This window comes from Tursiops truncatus, chromosome 3, assembly GCF_011762595.2.
Source record: "Tursiops truncatus isolate mTurTru1 chromosome 3, mTurTru1.mat.Y, whole genome shotgun sequence".
Taxonomy (NCBI): domain Eukaryota; kingdom Metazoa; phylum Chordata; class Mammalia; order Artiodactyla; family Delphinidae; genus Tursiops; species Tursiops truncatus.
Window position 1 is genome coordinate 159,639,501 of NC_047036.1, and position 24,246 is coordinate 159,663,746.

The 24,246-nt window shown below is 55.8% G+C and overlaps 1 protein-coding gene across 3 annotated transcripts; it reads right to left on the reverse strand.

Moving 5' to 3' along the window:
* Positions 1-914: 914 nt before the first annotated feature.
* PDE4C (phosphodiesterase 4C) lies at positions 915-23,943 on the reverse strand. Of its 3 annotated transcripts, none has more exons than XM_073803067.1 (15): positions 23,630-23,943; positions 12,314-12,505; positions 11,359-11,395; positions 11,199-11,272; positions 10,916-10,968; positions 10,508-10,620; positions 10,334-10,427; positions 9,634-9,797; positions 9,336-9,434; positions 8,740-8,904; positions 8,554-8,653; positions 7,766-7,920; positions 5,761-5,883; positions 5,322-5,399; positions 915-4,795 (listed from the first exon to the last, which is right to left on the reverse strand). In XM_073803067.1, exons 1-15 carry the CDS (start codon positions 23,902-23,904, stop codon positions 4,406-4,408), a joined length of 2,112 nt encoding a protein of 703 aa, XP_073659168.1. In that variant the 5' UTR covers positions 23,905-23,943; the 3' UTR covers positions 915-4,405. The 3 variants fall into 3 exon arrangements, with proteins under 3 accessions (XP_073659168.1, XP_073659167.1, XP_033711057.1); XM_073803066.1 differs by having other exon boundaries at positions 916-4,795; positions 5,322-5,504; XM_033855166.2 differs by lacking the exon at positions 23,630-23,943 and adding an exon at positions 15,508-15,826 and having other exon boundaries at positions 916-4,795; positions 5,322-5,504.
* Between the last annotated feature and the right edge of the window lie 303 nt (positions 23,944-24,246).

A 24,246-nucleotide genomic window follows, 5' to 3' on the forward strand; every position in this document is an offset into this window, starting at 1 on the left:
AGTCTGCGGTAAAAAACCTGGGAAACAGGGAGGATACGAGCGAGGTTCAAAGACCCAACAATAAAGACAAGGGGTGGGAGATGCTTTACTCCTCCCTGGTTCCTGAGTTTAAAAAGACAGGGACAGAGAGTCCTCCCTCCTCCATCCTGGCAAAATGAGACTCAGAGATGGAGACTTTGGGGTCCAAGGTGACCTGTCACATCCGTCTTCATGTGAAAAAGTCAGAATTGGGGGAGGGGAGGAAGAACGAGACCTTGGCCTCCATTCCAGGTCTCTGCCCTGACCCCAACTCCGGTCCCCACACCCGGCAGGGGGCGTGTGGCCCCAGGAAAATTCTGATCTCCCTGATTCCTCCTCAGGAGACGAGGGGCGGGGCTTGTCTTTTTTATAAAAAGCTCGCCAGCTGCAGAGGCGCCTAGAAACCAGAATAACTTAGCGCCTGGAGGCCGCCCACTCCCCCCACCCCCGCCCCCAGCGCCCCGGAAGTGCGGAGACGTCCCTCCAGCTCTCCTTGCAGTTGGGAAATCTATTTTTTTCTAAGGATAACATTTTTGTCCCTCCTCTTCACTCAGACTATAAAAGTATCACAAACCCACTGCGGAGAGCTGGGAAGATTCAGAAAAAGATAATGAATAAATATAAATCCACCTCCAATCTCTCCCCACGGGAAGACCAGCAGTCGAGTTCCCGCTTTGGGGTGGGGGATGGGGGGCGGGTCCAGGCGCTGCCCAGGTCGAGGGGAGGTCGTGCAAGGCAGCTAGGCTCCCTGACCTTCCAAATGCATGCTTCCGGGTTTGTACGTGGGTGTCGATCGGAAATACCCACTTATTTTTTTTCCCAAAAGGTAAAGGCCCACACCAATGTATACCAGCTTCTGCACAAAGGATTTTGTATTATATTTTATTTATGTATTTAATCATTTATTTATTTGGCTTCGTTGGGTCTTCGTTGCTACACACGGACTTTCTCTAGTTCCAGCGAGCAGGGGCTACTCTTCGTTGCGGTGCGCGGGCTTCTCATTGCGGTGGCTTCTCTTGTTGCGGAGCACGGGCTTTAGGTGCACGGGCTTCAGTAGTTGTGGCACACAGACTCAGTAGTTGTGGCGCACAAGTTTAGTTGCTCCACGGCATGTGGGATCTTCCCGGACCAGGGCTCGAACCCGTGTCCCTTGCATTAGCAGACGGTTTCTTAACCACTGCGCCACCAGGGAAGTCCCAGGATTTTGTATTTTAAAATAAAAATAATGGAAGGATTTATTGTTAAGAATAAGCATAAGGCTCTGGGATTAGGGATGGTCGAATTGGAGGTGAGGACTACAGACTTGAGGGGAGATGTTCTGTGTGGTCCGAGCAACAGAGCTGCATAGGAGAAGGGCCCTAAACCCTCTCAGATCCCATCCACTACCTCATCTTTCTCCTCTCCCTCCTCGAGGTTCCAGGTGCAACCTTGCCTCAGGGCCTTTGCACCTGCTGTGTCCTCTTCCCCAGGTATTTCTGTGCCTGGCTCTCTCATCCCCTTCAGATCTCCAATCAACACCCACCTCCCTCCAGAAGTTCTGATTTCACCATGTCACCTCCTATCATGTCACCATAGTTTTCCTTCCTGATACATCCCCATTAGAAATGATCATGTTAACTTATTTATCCAATAGCCAGCCGTGAGCTTTGACAGGCGGGGATCGGTGTCCCCAGCACCTACACCTTTGGACACAGTAGGTGCCCTGTGATGGTATGACATGAACAAATGAATGATTGGAAGGAGCGTGACTTTGGCCACTGAGGTTAGGGAAGACCTCTCTGAGGAAGTGACATTTGAGCAGGAATCTGAAGGAGGAGAATGAGCTGGCCACTGGGAGAAGTGGGGGAACAGTGCTCCAGACAGCAAGAACAGCAAGTTCAAAGGCCCTGAGGCTGGAACTCACTAAACAAGCTCAAGGGACAACCCCTCTCCAGCTCTGTGAGGAAGGGGGGCCAGGCAACATTTTCTCCCTCAAGAGAGGGCAAATTGAGGCCCTACGAGTCACCCTAGGAGTTCACAAGGGCTGAAAGTTCCCAGGGGCCCTAAAGATCTTCTCCCACTCTCCTCTTTGGGTCTAGAGTGGGCCACAAAGGCAAGGACTATGTCCCTCAGGAAGGACCCTAAACGGGAGGAAATGGGAGACCTGGAGCATGTGAGTGACTTCTTCCTCATCCCCTCTGTGAGCCTCAGTTTCTATACCTGTGAAGAAAGAGCTCAGGACATGCTTTCCTCAAACAATACCTGTTGTTACAATTCTGTGATCCTCACAAAGAGCACATTTTACCCGCGAAATGACAAAGGCTCGGGGAGGTTAAGAGATTTGTTGACGTTGGCAAAGACTGCCAGAGAGCTTCCACCAGTGCCAGCCTGGGGTGGGAGGGGGAGGGTCAGGAAGGACTTCCTGGAGAAGGGGATGCTGAGCTGAGACCCGAAGCGGGAGGATGAGAGAGAGAAGTATTCCAGGTAGGGGGCACAGCATGTGCCAAGGGCCTGAGGTGGGACTGTGCTTGGGGTGTTAAAAAAACAGTGTGGGTAGCGTGCAGTCAGTAAGGGGAAGAGGGAGGAATACCTGTGGCCCAAAATGAAGGGGGACATATGAGTGTTCTTATGAATGGGTAGAGAAAAAAACAGAGGGAAATAAGGTGAAATGCTGAAGGCAGATGATCTGTGGGTGAGGTTACAGCAGAATTTTATTTTCGTCTTTACATGTTTCCATTATTTTCGGATTCTCTACAGTGACATGTATTACTTGCAAGGTGGAAAGGATAAAATATATATATAAATAAAAATCCCATAAATCTCTGCCTTTTAAAAATCCCATAAATCTCTGCCTTTTAAAAGTGTGGAAGGAAATGCACCAAGTTCATGATCCAGATGCCCTTTAATTCTCCCTCTGTGGCATTTGATCATTAATTGTGATGACGATGAATCATCAATGGAATGAAATTATTAATGAAATTATTTAGGAATGAAGCCTGCTGTTCTTGAAGCCAGGGGCTGCTGTGATGACTTGTGCCATGTATAAATCATAGACACGCGGGGAGGGAGGCTAGGGGGTGGGGGGTGGGGTGGGATGGGGCGATACTGAGGCCTCCGGAAGCGAGAATTGAATCTGAGACTTGAGCACAGAGCCGCCTCACCTGCTCTGCGCCAGGCCGGCACCCTCAGGGTGAACTCAACCAAGCTGGGTGCGGGAGAGACTTCTGGCAAAGCGAGGAAGGGCCCCGAATTCGCCCCGCCTCCCCGCTGTGCCTCCAGCCACCAGGGGGCGCCGCTGGCTAACGTCTGCCCCCCAGCTACAGGGCCCTGAGCCCTCAGGCCACAGGACCTCTCCGCTCCTGTTTCCCCATCCGTGAAATGGGCACGGTACTAGTTATGGGTGATAGAGTTTATTTAAACCCAGAGAATGCCCCATATTTCTAAGATATTTCAGGGAGGTCACAAACACCACCCTCCAACCAAAGTTTACCCAAGTACTAAGGATCAGGCCATGGAGGGGAAACTGAGGCCCAGAAGGGGCTGTGACTCGCAAGAAAGCATCAGAGGCCTCCTTTTCCCTACGGGGAATCTGATACAGCCTCAGAATCAGAAGATCGAGAGACCTTCCCTGGGGGAGAAGTCTGTGTTGCTGTTCTAGAGAGGGAGAAAGTATAAGGGAGCCAGCAGTGGGTCCTGGGACCAGGGAGGACTAGGATCCTTAGACCTGAAGACAGAAACCACAGCAACTTAAAGCAACAGCCAGTGCACAAGCAATGAAGGCTAAATCAGTCTTCAGAGATAGTTCCTGACACAGTCCTCTCTTTCATGGCCCCCTATCACCCCCCACCAGAGCTCCAGAGCCAGAACTGGGTCTGGATGAAGCTTTGGTGCTGAGAATTCTCCCATTCAAGTTCTTGTTCTCTTGTAATGAGCTGCCTTGCAGATGAAGGGGAGGTGTCTCGGGGAGGGGGGAACTCCTTGAGGCTGACTCCCCACCTCCTTGTGCAGGGCTAACCCAGAGGCACATAAGAGGCACAGGCCTGGCACACAGTAGGTGCCTGGTAAATATCGTATAAAGAATGAAAAAATAAAGTGATTGACGTGGCTGAAGAGTGACCACTGGAGAAGATGCACAAGGGGCCTGGCAGATACTCCCTTTCTACACCAGGGGTTGAAGTCCAGGAGGGAGAACTCAAGGGCCCTGGAAGAGGCTGCCCCCAGCCCAGCTCCTTGGAGAGCTCTCTCAGCTGAGCTCAGGGTCAGAATGGATCCCGCCAGGTGCCTCCAATTCAACCCTGAGAGCTGTCTGTAGCTAAAAGCCTGATTGTCTCCCTCAGTGGGTGGGGAAGGCAAAGCAGGGGCCACCTGGGACCTCTTCCTGGAAAGTCTACACACCCTTCAGGGGCCACTAGGTGCCCAAAGCCTCAGCCATCACATTGCCCTCATGGTCCCCACAGGGCTTGCCCACGGTCCTCTGGTTGTCCAGGTATAGGGCCCCAGGGTCTGGGCTGGCCTCAGAGGACAGGAACTCAGTGTCAGGTGACTCTGAGGCCTCCCCACCCAGTGCTCCCTCCTCCTCTCCCTCCTCCTCTTCTGCTTCCTGCAGAGTCAGCTGAAACTGGAATCTGTCGGGACCACCCTGCTCGGGGCTGGTGGGCTCCACAGGGCTGCGGGGGATCTTGCTCTGGTACCACTCGCGGTTGTCCTCCAGAGTGTCCAGCAGGTCCTGTGCATCTGGGTGTACCAGGTCAGCCCACGTCTCCCACAGTGGGTGGGCGATGTAGTCAATGAAACCCACCTGTGGGGTGATACAGAATTGGGGGATAGAGGTTGCTGGGTGGTGAGTTACCATGGAACCTAGAGCCAGTCCAGCCCCCAGGCCTTTGCCCAGGTTGTTCCCTCTGCCTGGAATGCCATTTCCCAACTCCTACACATCCTTCAAAACCCTCTTCAAATAACCCCTCCTCTTGGAAGACTCCTCTGCCCCTTTTGAGCTCCCCCAACCCCTAAGTCTTTCCCTCTACCTCAGCTCTGACTCCTCAGAGCTGGATGAATGTGTCCCCCAGACTGGGAGCACCTCAAGAATCTCCTATGTCACTCAGAACAGATACTTCCAAACTCCACAAGTGAGTGAAGATGTCTCTTTCGACAGCCCAGAGGAAATACATACCAGGCCTGACTCTGCACAGCCCAGTGCAGACCCTTAGGCCACATCCCCTCATTTGCCAGCCAGGGGTCAAGCCAGGACTCATGGGGTCAGCTCAGCCACTCCTTTCCCTCCCACCTCCCCAGTGCCCACCAGCTCGGCTCATTCACCCTCAGACCTGGGACTTCTCCACTGAGGCCGTGTGCTTATCGCACATAGGGCTGATGTCCAGGCCTGATTCGCGCTCACGGTCGCCCTGCTGGAAGAACTCAGCCATGATGCGGTCTGTCCACTGGCGGTAGAGCGGCAGCGGCTTGGTGGGGTTGCTGAGGTCGGCACAGTGCACCAGGCTCTGCAAGACCTGGTGAGACCGAGGCTCGGGAAGGCTCAGGCCAGGCCACCCCAGGCCTGGTACCCGCCCCAGAGGCTGGCGCCATGGACATACCCATTTTACAGGTGGGGAAACTGAGGCTGGGCAGGGGAAAGGGTGGCTAAGGCACAGCCACGTGACCGTATGTGCCTCCATTTCTTCAAGTTGGGCACGCAGTTGGCACTTCATAAATGTAGTTGAATGAGAGTGTGGAAACCAAGACCTTAGGGCTGGCCCAGCCACACACCTGGATGTGGTCGGAGTAGTTGTCTAGCAGCAAGACTCCAAGGCTTGTCACCTTCTTGGTCTCCACCATGGTCTTGAGGTCAGCCAGGATGTTCATGTGTTTGGACATGTCTGTGGCCAGCACCTGGGGGAAGGTGAAGGAGGATGGCAGGTATGAGGATAGCGCCTGCCCCACCCCCACTCCCCACTTCCCAGATGCCACACCCACTTGGATCCACAGCCCTCTGAGCCTCAGTGTCCTCATCTGTCAAATGGGGGCATGTATCAAGATTTGCTGTAAACCCAGCTCACAAGAGAAGCTGAGTCAGTAGTCCCTTCTCGGGCTTCCCTGGTGGCGCAGTGGTTGAGAGTCCGCCTGCCGATGCAGGGGACACGGGTTCGTGCCCCGGTCCAGGAGGATCCCACATGCCGCGGAGCGGCTGGGCCCGTGAGCCATGGCCGCTGAGCCTGTGCATCCGGAGCCTGTGCTCCACAATGGGAGAGGCCACAACAGTGAGAGGCCCGCGTACCACACACACACACACGCAAAAATAAAAGTCCCTTCTCCAAGGTTGTTGGGCTTGTGGGGTGCATCCCACATGTGGGACAGGGCATGAGGGGGGGAGATTAGACCTGGGGGTTGACATGAAACACGCCTGAAGCCTAGCAGATGACATGGCCAGTGCAAAGGCCCTGAGGCTGAATAAGCTGAGGAACATAGAGGAGAGAGTTGTGGCTAGAACAAACGAGTGCAGGAGCAACATGGGAGCAAGTGAGGGTGACAAGAGTGGGGAGGGCCTCAGGGAGGAGCGGGGGATTTATCCAGAGGGCTGTGGGAGCCACAGGTGGACTGAGTGCTCCCCAAACCTTCCTGTGGCTGCTGCGTGGCCGGGAGGGCTGTTTTTAGCCACCGGAAGGGAAGTTCAGCTCTGAGCACAGCTGCTTAAAAATCATTTAGCTGGACCCATGCGGACCCAGCCCAGGAATGACCCATGGGCTTCTCTGAGAATCAGACCAAAGTCTCAAAACTTCTCCCCAGGGAACTTCCCTGGTGGTCCAGCAGTTAAGACTCCATGTTACCAATGCAGGGGGTCCGGGTTCGATCCCTGGTCAGGGAACTAGATCCCTCATGCCACAACTAAGAGCCCGCATGCCACAACTAAAGATCCCGTATGCCACAACTGAAGATCCTGCATGCCGCAACGAAGATCCTGCACACTGCAGTGAAGATCCCTCATGCGGCAACTAAGACCCAGCACAGCCAAATAAATAAACAAATATTAAAAAAACACTTCTCCCCAAACCTCCCATCTGGACCAAATGATGCTTCCACTGGGAGTGCCCACTGCCCAGAGCCCCCACTCTCCCTCAGCAAACTTTTAGTTCCTCTTCACTTGGAGCCTGGTTTCCTCTGAGCCCTCCCCACATGCTGTTCCCTCTGCTGGGAACACTCCTCCCCACCCCATGGTCCTCTACACTCTTCAGGCCCTGACTTCAGTGTTCTCTCCTGGGGAAGCCCTCCTCAACCTTGAGCATCTCTCCATCACAGCTCTGTCTACAGGTCCCCCATCATGGCTCTGCTTGTGGGCCCCCCATCATGGCTCCCACCTATGTGTCCATCTCCCCCACAGACTGTGAGTTTCATAAAGGCCAGAATTCTAATGGTCACTGTCACAGGACAAGCACAATGGATGCCCAATAAATGCTTGTTAAATAAATGAGTTGATGCATAAGACCCCAAAACGTACTGGTGTCTCCCAACTTGAAACATATCAAATGCACAGACTTAAGGGTCAGAAAAGTTGCACCTGAAACCCCAGAAAGTTTCCACATCGTTTGCACGTGAATCACATCCAAGACCTGATTAGCCTGACCAAGGGCCTAGTCACCCCTACCCAAGGCTTGGACAGTCATTGCCCCATTTTACAGACCAGGAAGCTCGGACTCAGAATGGGGACATGCCCTGGTCCAACTGAACCCCCAGCCATATCAAGATCGCCCCACCCCATCCATCGTTGTTGTCTCACCATGTCGATGACCATCCTGCGCAGACTCAGCCGCTGCTTGGTGGTGAGGTTCTGGAAGATGTCACAGTTCTCTGCCTGCAGCAGCTTGAAGCCCACAGCCAGGTGGTGGTTCTCCAGCATGGAGGTATCATTGTACATAAGTGCAAGCTCTGAGTCTGTAGGGGAGGTGGAGCACCTCAAGACCTGCCCACCCAACCCACTCCACCCAAAGGCCGGTTCTGTAAATTCTCGGTAAACTCCTACTCATGCATTGAAGCCCCAACTCCAATGTCCCATCCTCCAGGAAGCCTTCTAGGACCCTGTCTCCCCCCGTGGCCCTGCCCTGACTCTGTGGGCCTGGGGGCATCTGTGTTTAGCTCTACCTCCTCGAGACTGGTGACTCCTTGGGGACTTGGCATGGCAGGAGACAGTGCTGTGTGCTGGTTGAGTGAACTACCAAGTCTTTGTCTTATTAGACCCTGGGATCCTCAAGTGAGAGGGCTCCACTCTTATCTCCAGCTCTCCAGGGATGTATATAAGAGGTACCCAATAATTGCTTGTTGACTGAGTTTTTCTGACACCACAAAGGATCCTAAACTTTAAAATCTCAGTGGGCCCAAATCAGCTCTGTCACATTTGTTATTCTCTCATTTACTGAGTATCTACTGTATATCTGGGTCTGCTCTCAGCACCTAAGGGAGGGAAGATTGTGGCAGTCGTTTCACAAACAGGGAGACTCAGAGCAGGAACGGGACCACCTAACATCACTTGATTGACAGGTGGTGGCAGGGCCCAGCCCCCTAACTCACTGGTGTTAATGAGAAACTGATTGGAGACCCCAGGATGATCCACATCATGGATGGCGCTTGCAAAGATGGCAGCCAGGACTTCCAGGTCAGTGAACACGGCCTGAGTGGGCACGGAGCATAAGAGGTGAGGGGCAGGCTCTCTGTGCCCTGCACGCACCAGGGCTGCCTGCAGCTGTAGGGCCCTACCTCAAGCGCAGGTGTGGCCAGAAGCACATGTGTAGACTGGGCCACGTCAGCGGCGTGTAGGCTATTGTGGTAGGCCACATCGTTGTGGTAGTGACCCTCCAGTGTCAGTAGGTAGGTGGCAAGTGTGTCTGCTGGGATCCGAAATGTCTTGAGCAGGTCCCGTTCCTGGTGCATCACAGGGCCCCAGTCAGGGCCTCGGCCTCTGGGTGGCAGCACACACTATTCCTATGCCTTCTCTCCTTCTGAATCCCTATCCATCTCTCAAGTGCCCCCTCTTCCAGGATGCCCTCCCTGCTCTCCCTCTGAACTCCCCTGGTCTCTGTCCTTCCCCTCTGGCTCATCTCTGACCCCACAGTTGTTCCCTACAGACTGGGTCTCTTCAGGTCTGGCCCAAGGCTGAGGCTTGAGTCTTGTTGCCAATCAGCAGTGAACTTTTAAACCTAACAAATGCCTATCCATCCTTTAATGCCCCTGCTCAAATGACCCCATTCAGGGATGTTAGGGAGGATTTGAAGAATATGTGTCCGCTGAGGTCCTGAGGTAGGAAGGAGTGAAGGAAACACAAGGGTATTAGAAGCCAAGGGCAGGGGAGGTACCTGAAAGATGCTGAACATGATAGCTGTGAGGGGCCGGTTCCCACTTAGCTCTGCCACCTTGAACACATCAAGCCCCCACTTCTTGGTGTCTTCCAGCTCCTAAAATGTGAAGGACTGGAGCTTAACTGCAACCCAACTTCCCCAGACTCTGGAACCTCAACCCCCATCCCCAGGCCTCAGGTCCTACACTGAGCCCCACCTGGTCAGTATATAGGTGGGCAAACTGAGGCCCCAAATAGGGTAGCCACACAGAGCCAGGATTCAAACCTGGGTCTCAGCATTCCTATTGTAAACCCACCTTGGCCAGTTGTCCCTCCTGATCAGTCTGGACGCCAAAGCGTGGGACAGTGGCTGCAGAAAGGCTGGTACTGTGGGGGAGTCCACGCAGGCCGCTGATCTGGGACATGGGCCTTGGGGGCTCCGTGGGGGTCACCCTGGGCAACTCCACCTCAGTCTGCTGGTCTGTAGATGGGGCAGGTAGGGCTCAGAGAAGTCAATTCACCTGCTAGGGTTGGCCTGCTTGGCCTCAAGTACTGGACCTTGCCAAGCCTCAAGATCAACCTATTTCCTTTTTACCTGGACCAAAGTAATCTCAGAGTAAAGTCCTTTCTGGCCTGTAGATACCCTTCTCCTCTGTTCAAGGCTGATCTCAGTGACCTCTTCTGCTGGACGTGGCCCGTGGGCACCTGGAGCTTAGTATTTTTCCCAAAACAGTCAAATGTCCTTTCCGTCTCCCAAGCTGGAGACCCAGCTCTGTCGTTCCCTCTATCTCCTCCTTGGCAAACTTCTACTCACGCTTCAAAACCCTAACTTTAATGTCCCCCTCCTCCTGGAAGATCCTTCTGTCCCTCCCTCTGGTCCAGCCCTGCCTCATGGGGCTGGGGGTGTCCGTGTCTGGTTCTATCTTCCTCAGTTGAAGTCTGTAGCAGAAGTCTTTCCTTCCCTTCCCTCTTCCTACCTCTGTAATGTGGCCTAGTCAGTGACCCACCATAGCTCACCCAGGAAGGTTCGGGATATGTACTCAGACACTTGGTTCCCAGAGCTGCTGGCTTCAGACAGGTGAGTCAACTCCCGGTTCAGCATCCACTTGAACTGCAGGGGAAGGTGATGTCAGTGATGATGGGGGCACTGTGGACATAGGCAAGTGATCTCAGTTATCTGGCCCTACTAACCTTGTTGGAGGCCATCTCCCCCACCGAGTGCCGCGCCTGCAGTGTCTCCAGTTGATCCAAACACCAATCCAGCTCGTCCAGTGTCTCCAAAGCCAGCTTCTGCCCAGTGTCCTCTGGGGGCCAAGCTGGTCAGGGGCCTGCCCCACCCCTACTTGGGAACCCTGTGTCCCTCCTGCTCCCATCTCTGCATCTGGACCCTGGATCCCTTCCCAATGAGAATGAGGCCACTCAGGACCCCAGGATCTCCGCATCCCCAAGGGTGTTTGGGCGGGGGGGGGGGTGGCGGGGTTGGGGGGGGAGGTTTACAATTAGCACAGCCCAAGGATTCATGGGCTGGGGAGGTCCCCATAGAGAGGAAGTTCACAGCTGTCCCACAGTGGAAGGAGGGGATAGCAGCAGGCGCATTACCTGTTGGTGGAGGGGGCTGACTGCCAGATGGGGTGTTCCCGACGCATGCCTGCCTGCAGTACAATCGGCTCAGGAGCGGTCTGCCCCACCCATAGGGCCCCGCCCCCCAAGACCTCCTGGCCCCTGCCCCTCCTCCTCTTCTCCCATCCCCAAATTGCCAGCCGCGCCCCTTCCGCCCGTGCCCCGCCTCTGCTTCGCCCACCTTGTCTTCTGATCCCGCCCCTCTCCGCCAGGCCCTGCCCTTCTCTCCGCCAGGCCCCGCCCAGCCCCGCCCCCTGCGTACTTGGCTGCCCCGCGGCCTTGCAGGTGGGCAAGCGTCGCAACGTTGCTCCGAACCGTCCTCAGACTGGCCAGGACCTGCGAGGGGGGGGTGGCCAGCGTTGGGAAGGAAGGGTCGGTTCTACCTGCCCGGCACACGGGAGAAAGGAGAGGTGGGTACCCACCTGGGCAAAGGGTGTCACAATCACGTCTTCTCCGTGTCTGCGGGGAGACCAGACATGGAAGGGCGGTCAGAGGGAGCCCTCCCACACGTTCCCATCTTCCAGTTTTTTCTGGGTTTTTTTTTTTTTTTTCCTTTTTTGCGCCACGCGGCATGCGGGATCTTAGTTATTGAACCCGTGCCCCCTGCAGTGGAAGCGCAGAGTCTTAAGCACTGGACCGCCAGGGAAGTCCCCCATCTTTCAGCTTTTACCCACACTGTGCCCTCAGCTGAGGGCATCCTCCTGTCCCGACTCCCTCTTTTGGGTGTCTTCCTAGTAGTTCCTGGACTCCCCTCACCTGACTCTTCTCTGAAAGCAGCCACAGCCCCTCTGACCAATCACTCACTTTATCCCCATCTCACAAATGGAGAATCTGAGTCCCAGGGGCAACAGGGGTCTTAGTAGAGGCAGGAAATTATTGCTACCAGAAAGCTCAAATCAAAGTGTACGTTCGGTTGCTGTTAATTGGACTTAATGTCACTGGATTGCCACCCAACCCCAGCCTAAAGTGAAGCACAGAGGATCACTGGATATCATTCTTTTTTTTTTTTTTTTTTTTTTTTGCAGTATGCGGGCCTCTCACTGTTGTGGCCTCTCCCGTTGCGGAGCACAGGCTCCGGACACGCAGGCTCAGCGGCCATGGCTCACGGGCCCAGCCGCTCCGCGGCATGTGGGATCTTCCCGGACCAGGGCACGAACCCGTGTCCCCTGCATCGGCAGGCGGACTCTCAACCACTGCGCCACCAGGGAAGCCCCTGGATATCATTCTTAGCATGTCCTACTGAACAAGCAAATAGGCAAACTCCTACATAAACTTTAAGGCCCACCTCAAACGGTCATTTGAAGGAGGTGTGCCGAATGGAGGAATAAAGGAAGGAAGGAAGTAGAAAGCGGTATTATCCCCCAGCCTCAGACTCACAGGTCGCTAGCCACAGAGGAGTTCCGGGACATGGTCTTGGACGAGAGTTCGTAGTCACTGTCTGAGCGGTACAGGAAGGACTCCCGTCTCTGGCTGTGCTGGGCAGGGGCTTGGATGACCCGGCCAAGGCCAGACCCAGCCTGATGGTCCAGGGAGCTTCTTCCGCATGATAGCCCATTTTCCAGGTCCAAGCTGAAGGAAAAGGAGTCACAGTCAGAGCCGAGGGTCCTGGCATATGGATGCTGGGTCATGGCCTATATCAGTTTTGTCACATCCTCCCTGGGGCCACGTGGTGGGCTGGGCAGGAGTGGCCTGCAGCTTGTCCATCTGTCCCACGGTCACACCCCCACTCAGGGACACTGCCGCGTCCCTCACGCCTCCATCTCCACCTCTGTACCCCAGAGTCTTTTCCACTGGGACTAATCTGGACTCCAGGACGTGAGTTTCAGATCTGTCTCCAAGTGGCTGTTGTGACCATGGGTAGGTCTCAGCTTTTCTATGGACATCAACAACTTTGTTTCTAATATGGGTGTGGTAGTCTTCATCCCCAGGGTGCTTTTAAGGAGCTTTTTAGGGTGCTTTTACCGAGCACCTGAGGAGAGCGACAGGGCTCCCGTATTACTAAGGAGTAAACTGAGGTCCAAGTCGCAGGGTAAGTTCATGGGGATTGGAAACGACTTCCTGGGCTTTCCTCTCTGGAGGGGACCTGGGCCCCGCCTAGACGGGGCACACACGAAGGCTCCTCACAGCCAGGAGAGGCCCCATCCCCAGCCAGCTTTGGCTACGCCCTGGACCACCTGTCCCCTTTCCCCAGCTCCAGCCCATATGGCCCCACCCCAATCTCACCAACCACGCCTCCAGCTCGCTCTGGCCCTATCCTTAGCTCCCCAGTTCTTCCGCTTTATTTTTGGCCTGAACGCTCTGCCTGTTCTCTTCCACCTCTGGGCCTTTGCACAGGATGTGTCCTCTCCCCAGAGCACCGTCCTCCTCCTGTTCCAGGCAATCCCCAATCGCCCCTCCCATCCCTCCCTCCAGCCACACTCTGACGGAATAAGGGGGATCTACTACTCTCACCCTTCGAGTCAGAGGTCAGAGAAAGAGTGGCAGGGGGCATGGGGCTAGAACAGAAGTGTGGGAGGGGGAGTTAGCAACCAGGGAGAGGGGCTGCAAGTGAGTCACAGGTTTCTGAGAAGGGAGCGGGCAGGAAAGACGGAGACAGGAAGAGGCCAGGGGCCGCCCCTAGACACGCCCCTCCTGGCCGAGGGCCAGTGTCCACCTGGTCCCCCTCCAGGTCACCCCATCCCAGTCCACGGATGGGATCGGCGCCTGCCGGAAGATTCCGAGCAGGGAATTCGGCTCAGACCGGGGTGGGGGTGGGGAATTCGGCAGGATTCTGTCCGGTTCAGCTGGATTCGGTCCGGCTCGGTCAAGTACGGCCAGGTTTGACTAAGCTGGGTCTGATCATACAGGATTGGACCTCTTCCCCTGAGTTCTGTCGGGTGAGTTCGGTAGAATTCGGCTACAACCGACCGCATTCGGGTAGGTTCGGATGCGTTCGGGCGTGTTCGGCTACGTCCGGTCGCGCCAGGTTTTCGAGCAAGTCCGGGTGGCACTCGGGCCAGGTCGGGCATATTCGGCTGAGTCAGGCCTCACTCGGGTGTTCGGCTATGTCCGACCGCTCTCGGTCTGTTCGGGTTCTGGGTCTCCTGGAGAAGCCCCTCAAGTCCAGCGTTTCTGAGTTCCCGCTTCGTGACGTCACCCGGAGGGGCGGGACTTCTTAGCTCTTACCCGGCCTCCGAGTGTGCCCGGTGACTGGAGGAGAGACACTCTTGGGGGCGGGCTAGTGGCGGTGGATACCCTAAACCTGTGCTCAGAGGGGGAGGCCTGGGAGTGGCTACCACCTACCCCTCCCTCTCATCTCCCCAAAAGTTCTGGGAAAAGCACACCTATGGATGAATAGGGAAACTGAGGCCGGGAGAGGCCACAGCGTGCTGGGTTCGAATCCAAGTAGCGAGCACGGAGAGTTAAGGGCTGAGCCGGGGTTTTGTCGCTACGGGGGAAGCTGTTTTTCTTTCTGCTCTAAACTTAGCCGAGAGCTGCTGGGTCAGGCCGTGGTTCCATGACGCGGGCAGCGGGGAGGAGCTCGCACCGACTGTGGGAACGGCGCGTCTGTCCATCTGTTAGACAGGTAAACTGAAGCACAGGGGCCTCGGAGAGACCTGCCCTCGCCCAGCCTCACGCCCTTGACGTCCTCGACGCCCCTGTGCTCACTCCGGAGCCCTCGGCGGGGACCCCTCTTCGCAAGCTTCTGGTGCCCTGGGGGCGCTCTCCCGGACCCGGGACCCCAGTCTCGGCCTGAAATGGCCCATCAGGGACCACCGTCACAACTGCCCCCCTCTCCACCAGCTGCCACTGGCCGTGTGACCTTGGAGAAGGGACCTTTAGTCTCTGAGCCGCAAGATGCCAAATTACCAAGTGAGAAAACCGCACGAGCCAAGCGCAAGGTATGAGACCCAGTCGGCGCCCACCAGCCCCACCTCCAACCCCAGCCTCTGCCCTGCGACCCACGATGTGACAGTCGCTTCCTGAAGGGCCGGAATTCGAACCTAAAGCGGCGGAACGAGTCCTTGGAGAACGCAACCGAGTGGGGCTGCGCAGAGGCGGCGCTCTGCGCGGGTGCGCAACAAGCTCTCTTACACCGCGAACACCCTGCCTCAAAGGCCTCCATCAAATCACTTCTTCCTCCGCGGAGATCGAGGGCTTAGTGTGAGGCCACCAGGCCATCCCGTTGCTGGCGCCAGAACGGATGGCGGGGGCAGACCAAGGGGAGGAGTGACCCTCTTCCCTCCACCTCCAGGACTCTCAGCCCGCCTGCCCCGGGTTGGCGAGGGTCAGAAGGAGACGTGAGCCTCAGCCCGTCCTGCTCCAGGCCGCACAGCTGGAGAGGGACAGACGGCTGGTCCCCTGGGCGTGTGTCCAGGCGGTGGGTGGAGGGAAACAGAGATGGAGAGAGACAGTCATCAACTAAAAGAGACAGAGATAGGACAGAGGGAGAGAGATACCGAGAAAGGGCAAAGAGGCAGAGCCTTTATGCCCTGACCCCCAACCTGGCCCCAGCTGTCCTTGACTCTGCCCTTCCCACCACCAGCCCGGCTGTTCCCATGAGCCCTGCGAGGCCCACTGTCTCGCCTCACCACAGCGGATGGGCCACGGTGAAGCGCCGCTGCAGGCGGATGCTCTGGTTCACCAGGAGCTTCCTGAAGAGCCCGGGGGAGCCGCGCGGGGAGCCCCGGGGGGAGCTGGGCACAGGGGCCGGGGCGGACGCAGGGGGACCCTGCATCGCCAAGACCGCGTGGAGGCTGGACGGAGTACAGTCTGCGCGGGACCTTTTCTGGACAACCACGGGGGCGGGGCCCGGCGGGGAGAGGGCAGGAGGCGCACCCGCCCCGCCTTCGCCGCAGGACCGCTCAGGGACGCCCTCACCGGGACAAATGGGGAAACCGAGGCACTGAGCTAGACGGGACACTCTCTGCTTCCCCTTTGGGGGAGCCCAGAAACCGCATCTTATACCACTTCCCTCTGCCACCATGGCCCCCAGTAGTGCAGCTTGCTCAACTGATAACTCGGCTGAAAAGAGATACAGAAATCAAAAAAGGAAGCGCTCTCCATTATCAGGGAGTCACCGAGACACAGAGTTTGCCGAGGGGCTGCCCAGATCCCACACAGTGCTTGCAATACCCCTCTACCCATTTTCCAGATGGAGAAACGGAGGACTGAGCCACCAAGGGGCTGCTCAGAAACTACAAACCCTTAATCCTCTGTCAGGTGGGGAACTGAGGCTTGGAGAAAAGCGGTAACAGACGCAAGTCTTCACAGCAAGGCAGCTCCCCCTCTTCCTGTCCCCCTCCACAAGTCCCCACATGACCTCCACCTGCTCTGACATTCCCCAGGCCCTGTCTCTGGATCGTTTCCCCTCTCCCGCTGTCTCTACTGGACAAACATCCGTACTCCACTCCTGCCAGGCCTTCCGGTCCTGTGAAGCTTCAGCTGCCACCGCCCACCCCAGGAAGGACCCTTGGAAAGGGAAGCCTTGCCCCTGGTATCAGGCGGGGCTGTTCAGGGGTCTGTACCAGCTGGCCTACCCTCAGAATGCTGGGGTTGGGTGGTCTTGCCCCATTCTTCAGAAAAGGAAACCAAGTCTCGGAGAATGTCACACTTGGAGGCAAGACCCAGGACACCCACCTCTCAGGCAGAAGCAACCGAGGCCCACCTGAGGCCACACAGAAGCTATGGGCCTGACTGTGTCCTGCTGTGGGATAACAAGCCCCCTGCCTGGGCCTTGCCCCAGGGGACGGCACTAGTTTTGGGAGTCCCAGACAAATGCCACCCAGGTTTCTGGCAATCCTGGGGGGATGTGAGATACTATTTCGGGAGATCAGGGCTTCCGTGGTGAGACCCTGACCCTCCCCTGACATCTCAATCATACTATGGTCCCCGTTGCATAGATGAGAAAACGGAGGCTCACAGAGGAGTCACACTGGGGCTCAGGAGGACAGAGAGTCTCAAGGGTCTGGCTGGGAACCCCCTTCTGTCCCTGTGGCCCTGCAACCGGACACCTGGTGGGAATCAGACTCTCTGTCCCCAAGACAAAAATACCATCTGTAGCTGCTGTGGCTATACCTAATTATAGCTTGTCCCCAGGGGATAGAGGCCGCCAGGATCAGTCTAGTGGAGAGACTGGGGCTGGGTCCAAGGAGCCTTGACACCACCTCAGCCCCATGGGGGAGACTCACAGCGTTCTCATATCCCCAAGGAGAGACTGAGGAGATGCAGTCCTTCTCCTGAATTCACAAACATAAAATGGAAGGTTAAGGCTAAACACATGGGTACGAACTGAGCACTCCTTGCTCTCCCGGTGCTGAGCCAAGGGCTGTGCATGTAAAAGTCATTTTATTTTCAGAGCAACTCTATAAAGTGGGGACTATTATTCCCATTTTGTGGATGGGGAAACCGAGGCACAGAGAGGTGTGCTCATTGCCTGAGGTCATTCAAGCCTAGGTTGGCAGCCTCCCCAGCCTCTCCCAATGGCTCCATCTCCTCTGCAGTCCCAGGTGCTACTCTGACATTAATGCTTTATCAATAGTTTTAATATTAATGTTTCATTAATAGATTCAACTTTAAATACTTTATAACCAGTTTTAACGGTAATGCATTATCAATAGCTTTTTGGATGGAGAAACTGAGCCACACAGCCAAGATTCAGCATTCAAAACCTGGCCTGCCTGACGCTGGGAGATGACCCCAAGCTTCACTCAAGAAGGGGCAGAGGCCAAAGGAGGGGTTGACGTGACTTTGTTTCACCCTAACTTTGTCCCTGCACGCTATGTGACCTGAGGAGGTGCCCAGCAGCCTCTAATGTCCTTAACACTTCGGTGTCTCAATTTCCCCTATTTGAGCCTCTTCCCTGGGCAAGCACTTGTCTCCTCTGCCACCAGGTGGCCCCCGTGAGACAGGAGGTGGGTACTGTTACACCCATTTTATGGACAAGTATACCATAAGTCTGACGCTTTGCACATTCTGTTCCTTCTGCTTGGCATACCCTTCCCTGCACTCCTCCCGGCTGACTTCTCTTTACCCTTCAGGCTAAGCTTAGATGTCACCTCTTCCGAGCAGTCCTTCCTCACCCCCTACCTCCAAAAGCTGGGTCAGAAGCCTCCTCTGGGCCCCACGGCACCCTGATCTCTCTCCATCACAGCACAGATCACTCTGTGTTGTCTCCAGCTGGTATGAGTCTGTCTGGAGAGGAGAGATGACTTGCCCACGTCCGCCTGAAGAATCTAGTTATCTTTTTCTGTTTTTCTAAAAAAAAAAAAAAAAAAGTTTTGGCCCCACTCCAGGACATGTGAGATCTTAGTTTCCTGACCACGTATCAAACCCGCACCCCCTGCCTCGGAAGCGCAGAGTCTTAACCACTGGACAACCGGGAAAGTCTCCCTTTGAAGAATCTAGATAGAGAGAGGAGGGTGGAGGCTGAGTCACATGTGCAGATGGTCACATGGGTCAGATCTCACCCTCCTCTGCTCCAGGTCCTCCTGTGGCTCTCCATTGCCCTCACTTCTGAATCCATACCTCCCTGGACGCCTGTGTGGCCTCACTCCTGCCGGCCTCCCCAGCACACTCCTCTTGGCTCACTCTGCTTCAGTTTCATCATCCCCTCCCTACTTGCTGTTTTTCAAAGCATCCAGGCTCATTCCTATCCCATGCCCTTGCCTGAAGGCTCTTCCCCTGCTAACTTTTTTTTTAATTTATTTGGTTGCACCGGGTCCTTAGTTGCGGTTCACGGGCTCCTTAGTTGTGGCATGCGAACTCTGAGTTGTGGCATGCATGTGGGATCTAGTTCCCTGACCAGGGATCGAACCCAGGCTCCCTGCACTGGGAGTGCGGAGTCTTAACCACTGCGCCACCAGGGAAGTCCCCCCTGCTAACTTTTTTGTCTTTCAGGTCACAGTTGAAGCGTCACCCCCTGCAGGAAGCCCTCTGTGACCAGCCAAGTAAAATAAATATTCTCAGAACACCCTCCTCTCATGGGTACAATTTCACATTTACTGTCCTGATTATTTGATCTGTGTCTGCCTCACCTGCCAGCCCCTTGAGGGCAGGACCAGGTCTGCCTTGCTCCCAGTTGTGCCCTCAGTGCCCAGCACTCAGTAGGTGCTCAGTAAATGTTTGTGAGATGAATAAGAGCCTCCCCTCGCACCCTCCAGCCACACTGATCTGTGTTCATGTCCTCATATATCTGATCCTCTTGAGTCTGACGCTTTGCACATTCTGTTCCTTCTGCTTGGCATACCCTTCCCTGCACTCCTCCCGGCTGACTTCTCTTTACCCTTCAGGCTAAGCTTAAATGTCTTCTTCTTCCGAGCAGTCCTTCCTCACCCCCTACCTCCAAAAGCTGGGTCAGAAGCCTCCTCTGGGCCCCACGGCACCCTGATCTCTCTCCATCACAGCACAGATCACTCTGTGTTGTCTCCAGCTGGTATAAGTCTGTCTCTACCTTTAGCCTATGAGCACCTGCTTGCCCTTGGGCTGTGGCCCCAGTACAGGGCCTGGTACATGGTAGCTGCTAAATAAATGCTTGCTGAACAAGATGCTCAGACCCTCCCAGACCCATGTGATCCACCCGGGGTACTGGGGAGGAGGGCCACAGCTGAGGACCGTGCTCTGGCACAGACCGTGCATGACAAAATGCAGAAATTACGGGTTTGTGTTTGCATCTCACTGATGACACAGGCTCAGGGAAGCACCACCGCTTGCTTGGCAGTGCACAGAACATTGGCCTTGAACCTAGCTTCCCTGAAGGCTGAGCCTCTCCCACCACATCAGCACGTATATGCATGGGCAGGACACACACACACACTCACAGGAACACAACCCACCACTCCTGCCTTCCAGAGCCACGTGGTTCTCCCCCGAGATGGGCCCAAACCTAGTCTCTGTTTGTTCTTTCTTGAAGATGGAAAGTCATGAGTCACGGGGAGAGAGGGGAGGAGAAGCTGAGGGCTGGAGGGTGGAGGCAAGGGGCCTGCTGGGTCACCTAGGAAAGCTCCAACCCTTCTGGGCTGTGGGGCCCTTCTGCCCCAGACACCAGCCAGGGCTGCTGGAGGGCCAGGCTGGGGTGTTAGGCCAGGCTTGTTGATCAAGAAGTCTGTGGCCCCGGGAGGTCCAGGGACCAAGGCAGGAGAAAAGTCCAGAGAGGAAAGAAAGCGACTCACCCAAGGTCGCTCAGCCTGGCCTCAAACCCAGGGCTCTAGATCTGGCCTGATTTAGCTCCCCCTCCCATCCAAGGAGGGCCTGGGACTCCTGGATCCTGCTCTTTGGTGGCACTGAGGCCCCTCTGACCCCACTAAGGCCCCTGTTTTTCTGTGTTTCTATTCTGTCTTTGTCTTATTCTGCCCCCCTCCCTCAGTTTATATGAAACGGGAGCAGCCCCTCCCCCACCTCTACTCCCCTCTTCTCCACCTCATTCTTGTGTGGAAGAAACATCCTGTGCTCAGGCTTCCCAAGAGGCTTCCCTCTGACAGCAGGGGACACGTGAGTGTGTGCGTGTGTGTGTGTGGACACGCCACAGAGGAGGCTCCTCCCCCAGCACAGCAGACAGCCTGCCCTGGCCCTCTCATATACCCAACCCAAGCTCCCCTGAAATGCTTGCCGTGGCCACAAACCCACAAACACCCGAGGACACTCCAGGGTCTGGAGGGCCCTTGGACACCGAACTGGATCAGAGCGAGGACAGTGGCGCCCAGCCACACACACGGGCACCACAAGGGGAAACACCCAAGCACGTAGGTAACTGGTATACACACACCTGAACACATCCCCATCACCCACAGACACACAGCCAGCTGTGGACACTCACACAACAGATAGGAGCACGCACGGGGTCGCAACTGCTCAGACTCACACGCATTCGGATGCAACGGCACTTGGGCACACCAGGTCACACAGACCCATAAGCGATCATGGCACTGCCACCCCCCAGCTCCACCCTCCTCTAAAGCGCCAGCCTGAGCCAAGAGGCAGAGACCCCCGCCCCTGGAAAAGCAAAGACCCTCCCCTACTCCCGCCAGGCCCTGCGCGCCCCTCCCCCACTCCGCGGGAGGGGCTGCCCCCGCCCACCTACCGCCTGTGGAAGGAGGAGGGCCAGGAGCGCAGCGACTTCTCGAGCGCCGGCCGCGGGCTCAGGTCCCGCTCCCTGCGGCCCACAGACTTGTCCGGGTCTGAGTGGAAGCGCCGCTGGATGCGGATGGGGTGCCGGGGCTGCCGCCACAGGTGCTTCGGAGCCCTGGCTATGCCTTGGCGGCTGCGAGCGCGGTTCAGCTCGCGGGATGCCTCTACCCCTTCTTGGACCCCTGGGGTCTCCATGCGACCGAGCGGGGGAGCAGGCAGAGAGCAGGGCGCGGGAGCGGTCCCCGGGAACGAAGTGTCTGAGCCCGGGTCCGGCCAGAGCCGGGGGTGGAGAAGACAGAGAGGAGCTGTCCGCGCCGGAGGTGCTGAGGCGGGAGAAGGTAGACACAGGGGCTCAAGGTGAGGCTGACACCGAGGAGCTGTCCTTGTTGAGAGGGTGCTGAAGGATAGATAGCAGGGGAAGAAGAACTTGGGAGTGAGGGTTGAAGACAGGATCTGGAGAGATCCCCAGCGCCAAGAATGGCCTGAGGTCCCCTCTGGTGCTGAACGAAATAGGATCAAGACATGGACTTGGAGTGAAGACAGAAATTGTCCTCCCGATTGCTGCTGAACGGAGAGTGGGAAAACAGGGGCTCTGGAGACCCCCAACGCCAAGGCACTGCCCCGACTCCTGATGCCGAAAGGAAAGAAGGCAGTAGATTCAGGAGCTCCGGGTGGCTGAGACAGAGAGGAGCTGTCCGCGACCTGTCGGTTCTGAAAGGCAGGGCAGACTGCCCAGGAGGTGCTGAAAGCAGTGGTGGGTCCTCAACCCTCCCCCATGACTGTAGCAAAGACGAGTCTGGAAGCAGAGTCAAGGGCTCAGGTCTTCAGTGGTAGGCACAGATGTCAGCCTCTGCTGAGGAAGGTAGGCTTAGTGGTTCAGCCCCAGATGGGGTCTCTCTGGGACCTTAAAACGCCCATACACGCAGGGCAGGAATCCGGGATGTAAAGAGAGACGGGGGAGGGCTGTGGCAGGGCTCTCCAATGCCTGGGATGGGCACACAGAAGCTGCCTCTGGTTGGGATTGCCAACAGTGGGGGTGGGTAGAGAGGGGCACTTTTTTACAGCCACACTGACACCCAGATCCTCAGCAGAAATGGCAGGATCTCATTTGCCCTGTGACACCCTGGGCCCCACCTCACAGTCACAATTCCTGCCCTCAAATCCCAGGCCTGCCCCTCCCTTCCACAGTTCTAGAAACTCAAGGCCCTGCCCACAAGGCATTCTAATCTCAGGGGTAATTTCCTGGGAAGTGGCAAAGGGAGGGCGAGAATATTTTAGATCACGGTTAACAGAAGTAGACATGGACAAGAGCAGGGCTGAGAAGGTGGGTGTGGCTGGGGAAGGGAAGCATTTGCAGCCACTTGGGAGCAGAGAGCTCACAAGGACATCTCAAGGATATTTCCCATGAAGACTGTCTACCCTCTACCCCAGTTCTCAAGGCTGTTTCCCATGAAGACTGTCTACCCTCTACCCCAGTTCTCAAGGCTATTTCCCATGAAGACTGTCTACCCTCTACCCCAGTTATGTCCCCAAGTTGGAGGAATGGAAAATGCTTGGGCCAGGGATTCAAGCAGACTGAGCTCCAGCCCCAGTACTACCACATCTTGCTGGGTGATGCGAAACAAACTGCTTCTCTCTGTCCATTACATATGGCTCAGTCCCCTACCCTCCAAAGCTGACAGTGGGAGACAACTTGGTCCAGTGGTGGGAGATGTGGGCTCTGTCACTGGCTGGCTGGCACTTTCCCTCCACAACCCTGTTTTCTATTCCAGAAAATGGGGATAATGATGGTGTTCCCACCTCTTGGCATTGTTGCGAGGATGAAAAGAAATGTCCCATGTGAAGGGTCAACGACCAGGAGCTGCCCATACCAGTCCCCGCTCTCTCTCACCCCCTGCTGGTGTCCACCAATGCCTGATGTGTCTACTTCAAAAATAACCTACTTCTCTCTAGCCCATGGCTCCTGTCCTGGTCCAGGCACCACTGCCCAGGCCTCTTCGTTGGGCTCCAGCTATTTCCACTCCTGTTCCTGACACTTCTTCCTACAGCAGTCACAGGGAAGTTTTTTAAATGCCGATCTCACGCCCCTGAAAACCCACCCATGTCTCCCCATTACACCCCATGAAGTCTTGTGTGGTCAAGCCCCTGCCCACCTCCCCAGGCTCCCCTCCTACCCTCCAGCCACAGTGCACCTGCTCTTCTTGAGTCCAAGACCTTGCACATCCTGTTTCTTCTAATTGGCAGACACTTCCCTGTGCTCCTCCTGGCTGACTTCTCTTCATCCTTTAGGCTAAGCCTAGATGTCACTTCTTCCAACCAGTCCTTCCCCCACCCCTCCACCCCCCGGCGCTGGGTCAGAAGCCTCCTCTGGGTTTCCACATTGCCCTGATCTCTCCAGCTAGTATAAGTCTATCTCCACCATCTCCCTGTGAACACCTACTTGCCCACGGCTGTGTTCCCAGTACAGAGCCTGGCTCACAGTAGGCGCTTAATAAATGCTTGCTGAACAAGTTAAAGAAAGGTTCAGCTAGACAGAGTACTCTCCCTCTCCTGGGACAGGGCCTCTTGACCCCCCACATGCCTCCTCACCTGCCTGGGGCCAGGCTGTGGCTTTGCTCATTCCCTCCAGCCTCGATGTTGAACACCACACAGGCACTGGGCTCCACGTCTCCAGTGGTCCCGAGACGGCTCGACAGTGGTGGCAGCAATGGGGTCCCTGAGAAGCACCTCCGGATGACACCACTGCCAAGGGGGTTCGTGGGGGCCAAGCCAGAATCCGCCGACTCCCAGACTGACTGGGGAGAGAGTGACAAGATATGAGCCAGTTCCCAGGCATGAGACCTCTCTGGGACCCTGGGGACCATGAGACTCTGAGACGCCCTCACCCAGATTCCTGGACTGACCCGGAGAGTTGTGTATCTCAGTCCTACTTATTCCCTGAATGAATTTCCTTCTCTGAGCCGCAGTTTCCTCATCTATGAAATGGGGATGTGGATCTCAACTTTGCAGGATATGAATAGCGCCTGGCCCACAGTAGACTTTGCAAAAATACTTATTTATCAATCAATTAATACACAGTATATTCATTGTTTATAACATTATATAATATATTGCCAGTTATTATAATAATACGCACTGTAATTGTATCCTAGCATAGTATATTATTTATTAAAGTATAAAAATAAGATATGCAATAAGTAAACAAG

Excerpts from the sequence above, each read along its gene's own strand:
- PDE4C (XM_073803066.1), bottom strand. The coding sequence starts at position 23,904 with ATGGTCCCCAGGGTCCCAGAGAGGTCTCATGCCTGGGAACTGGCTCAT. Across the intron at positions 11,396-12,313 it reads TCCTCTGTGGCTAGCGACCT|ACACGGAGAAGACGTGATTG; the intron begins GTGAGTCTGAGG and ends GTCTCCCCGCAG. Across the intron at positions 5,505-5,760 it reads ACTACTCCGACCACATCCAG|GTCTTGCAGAGCCTGGTGCA; the intron begins GTGTGTGGCTGG and ends CGGTCTCACCAG.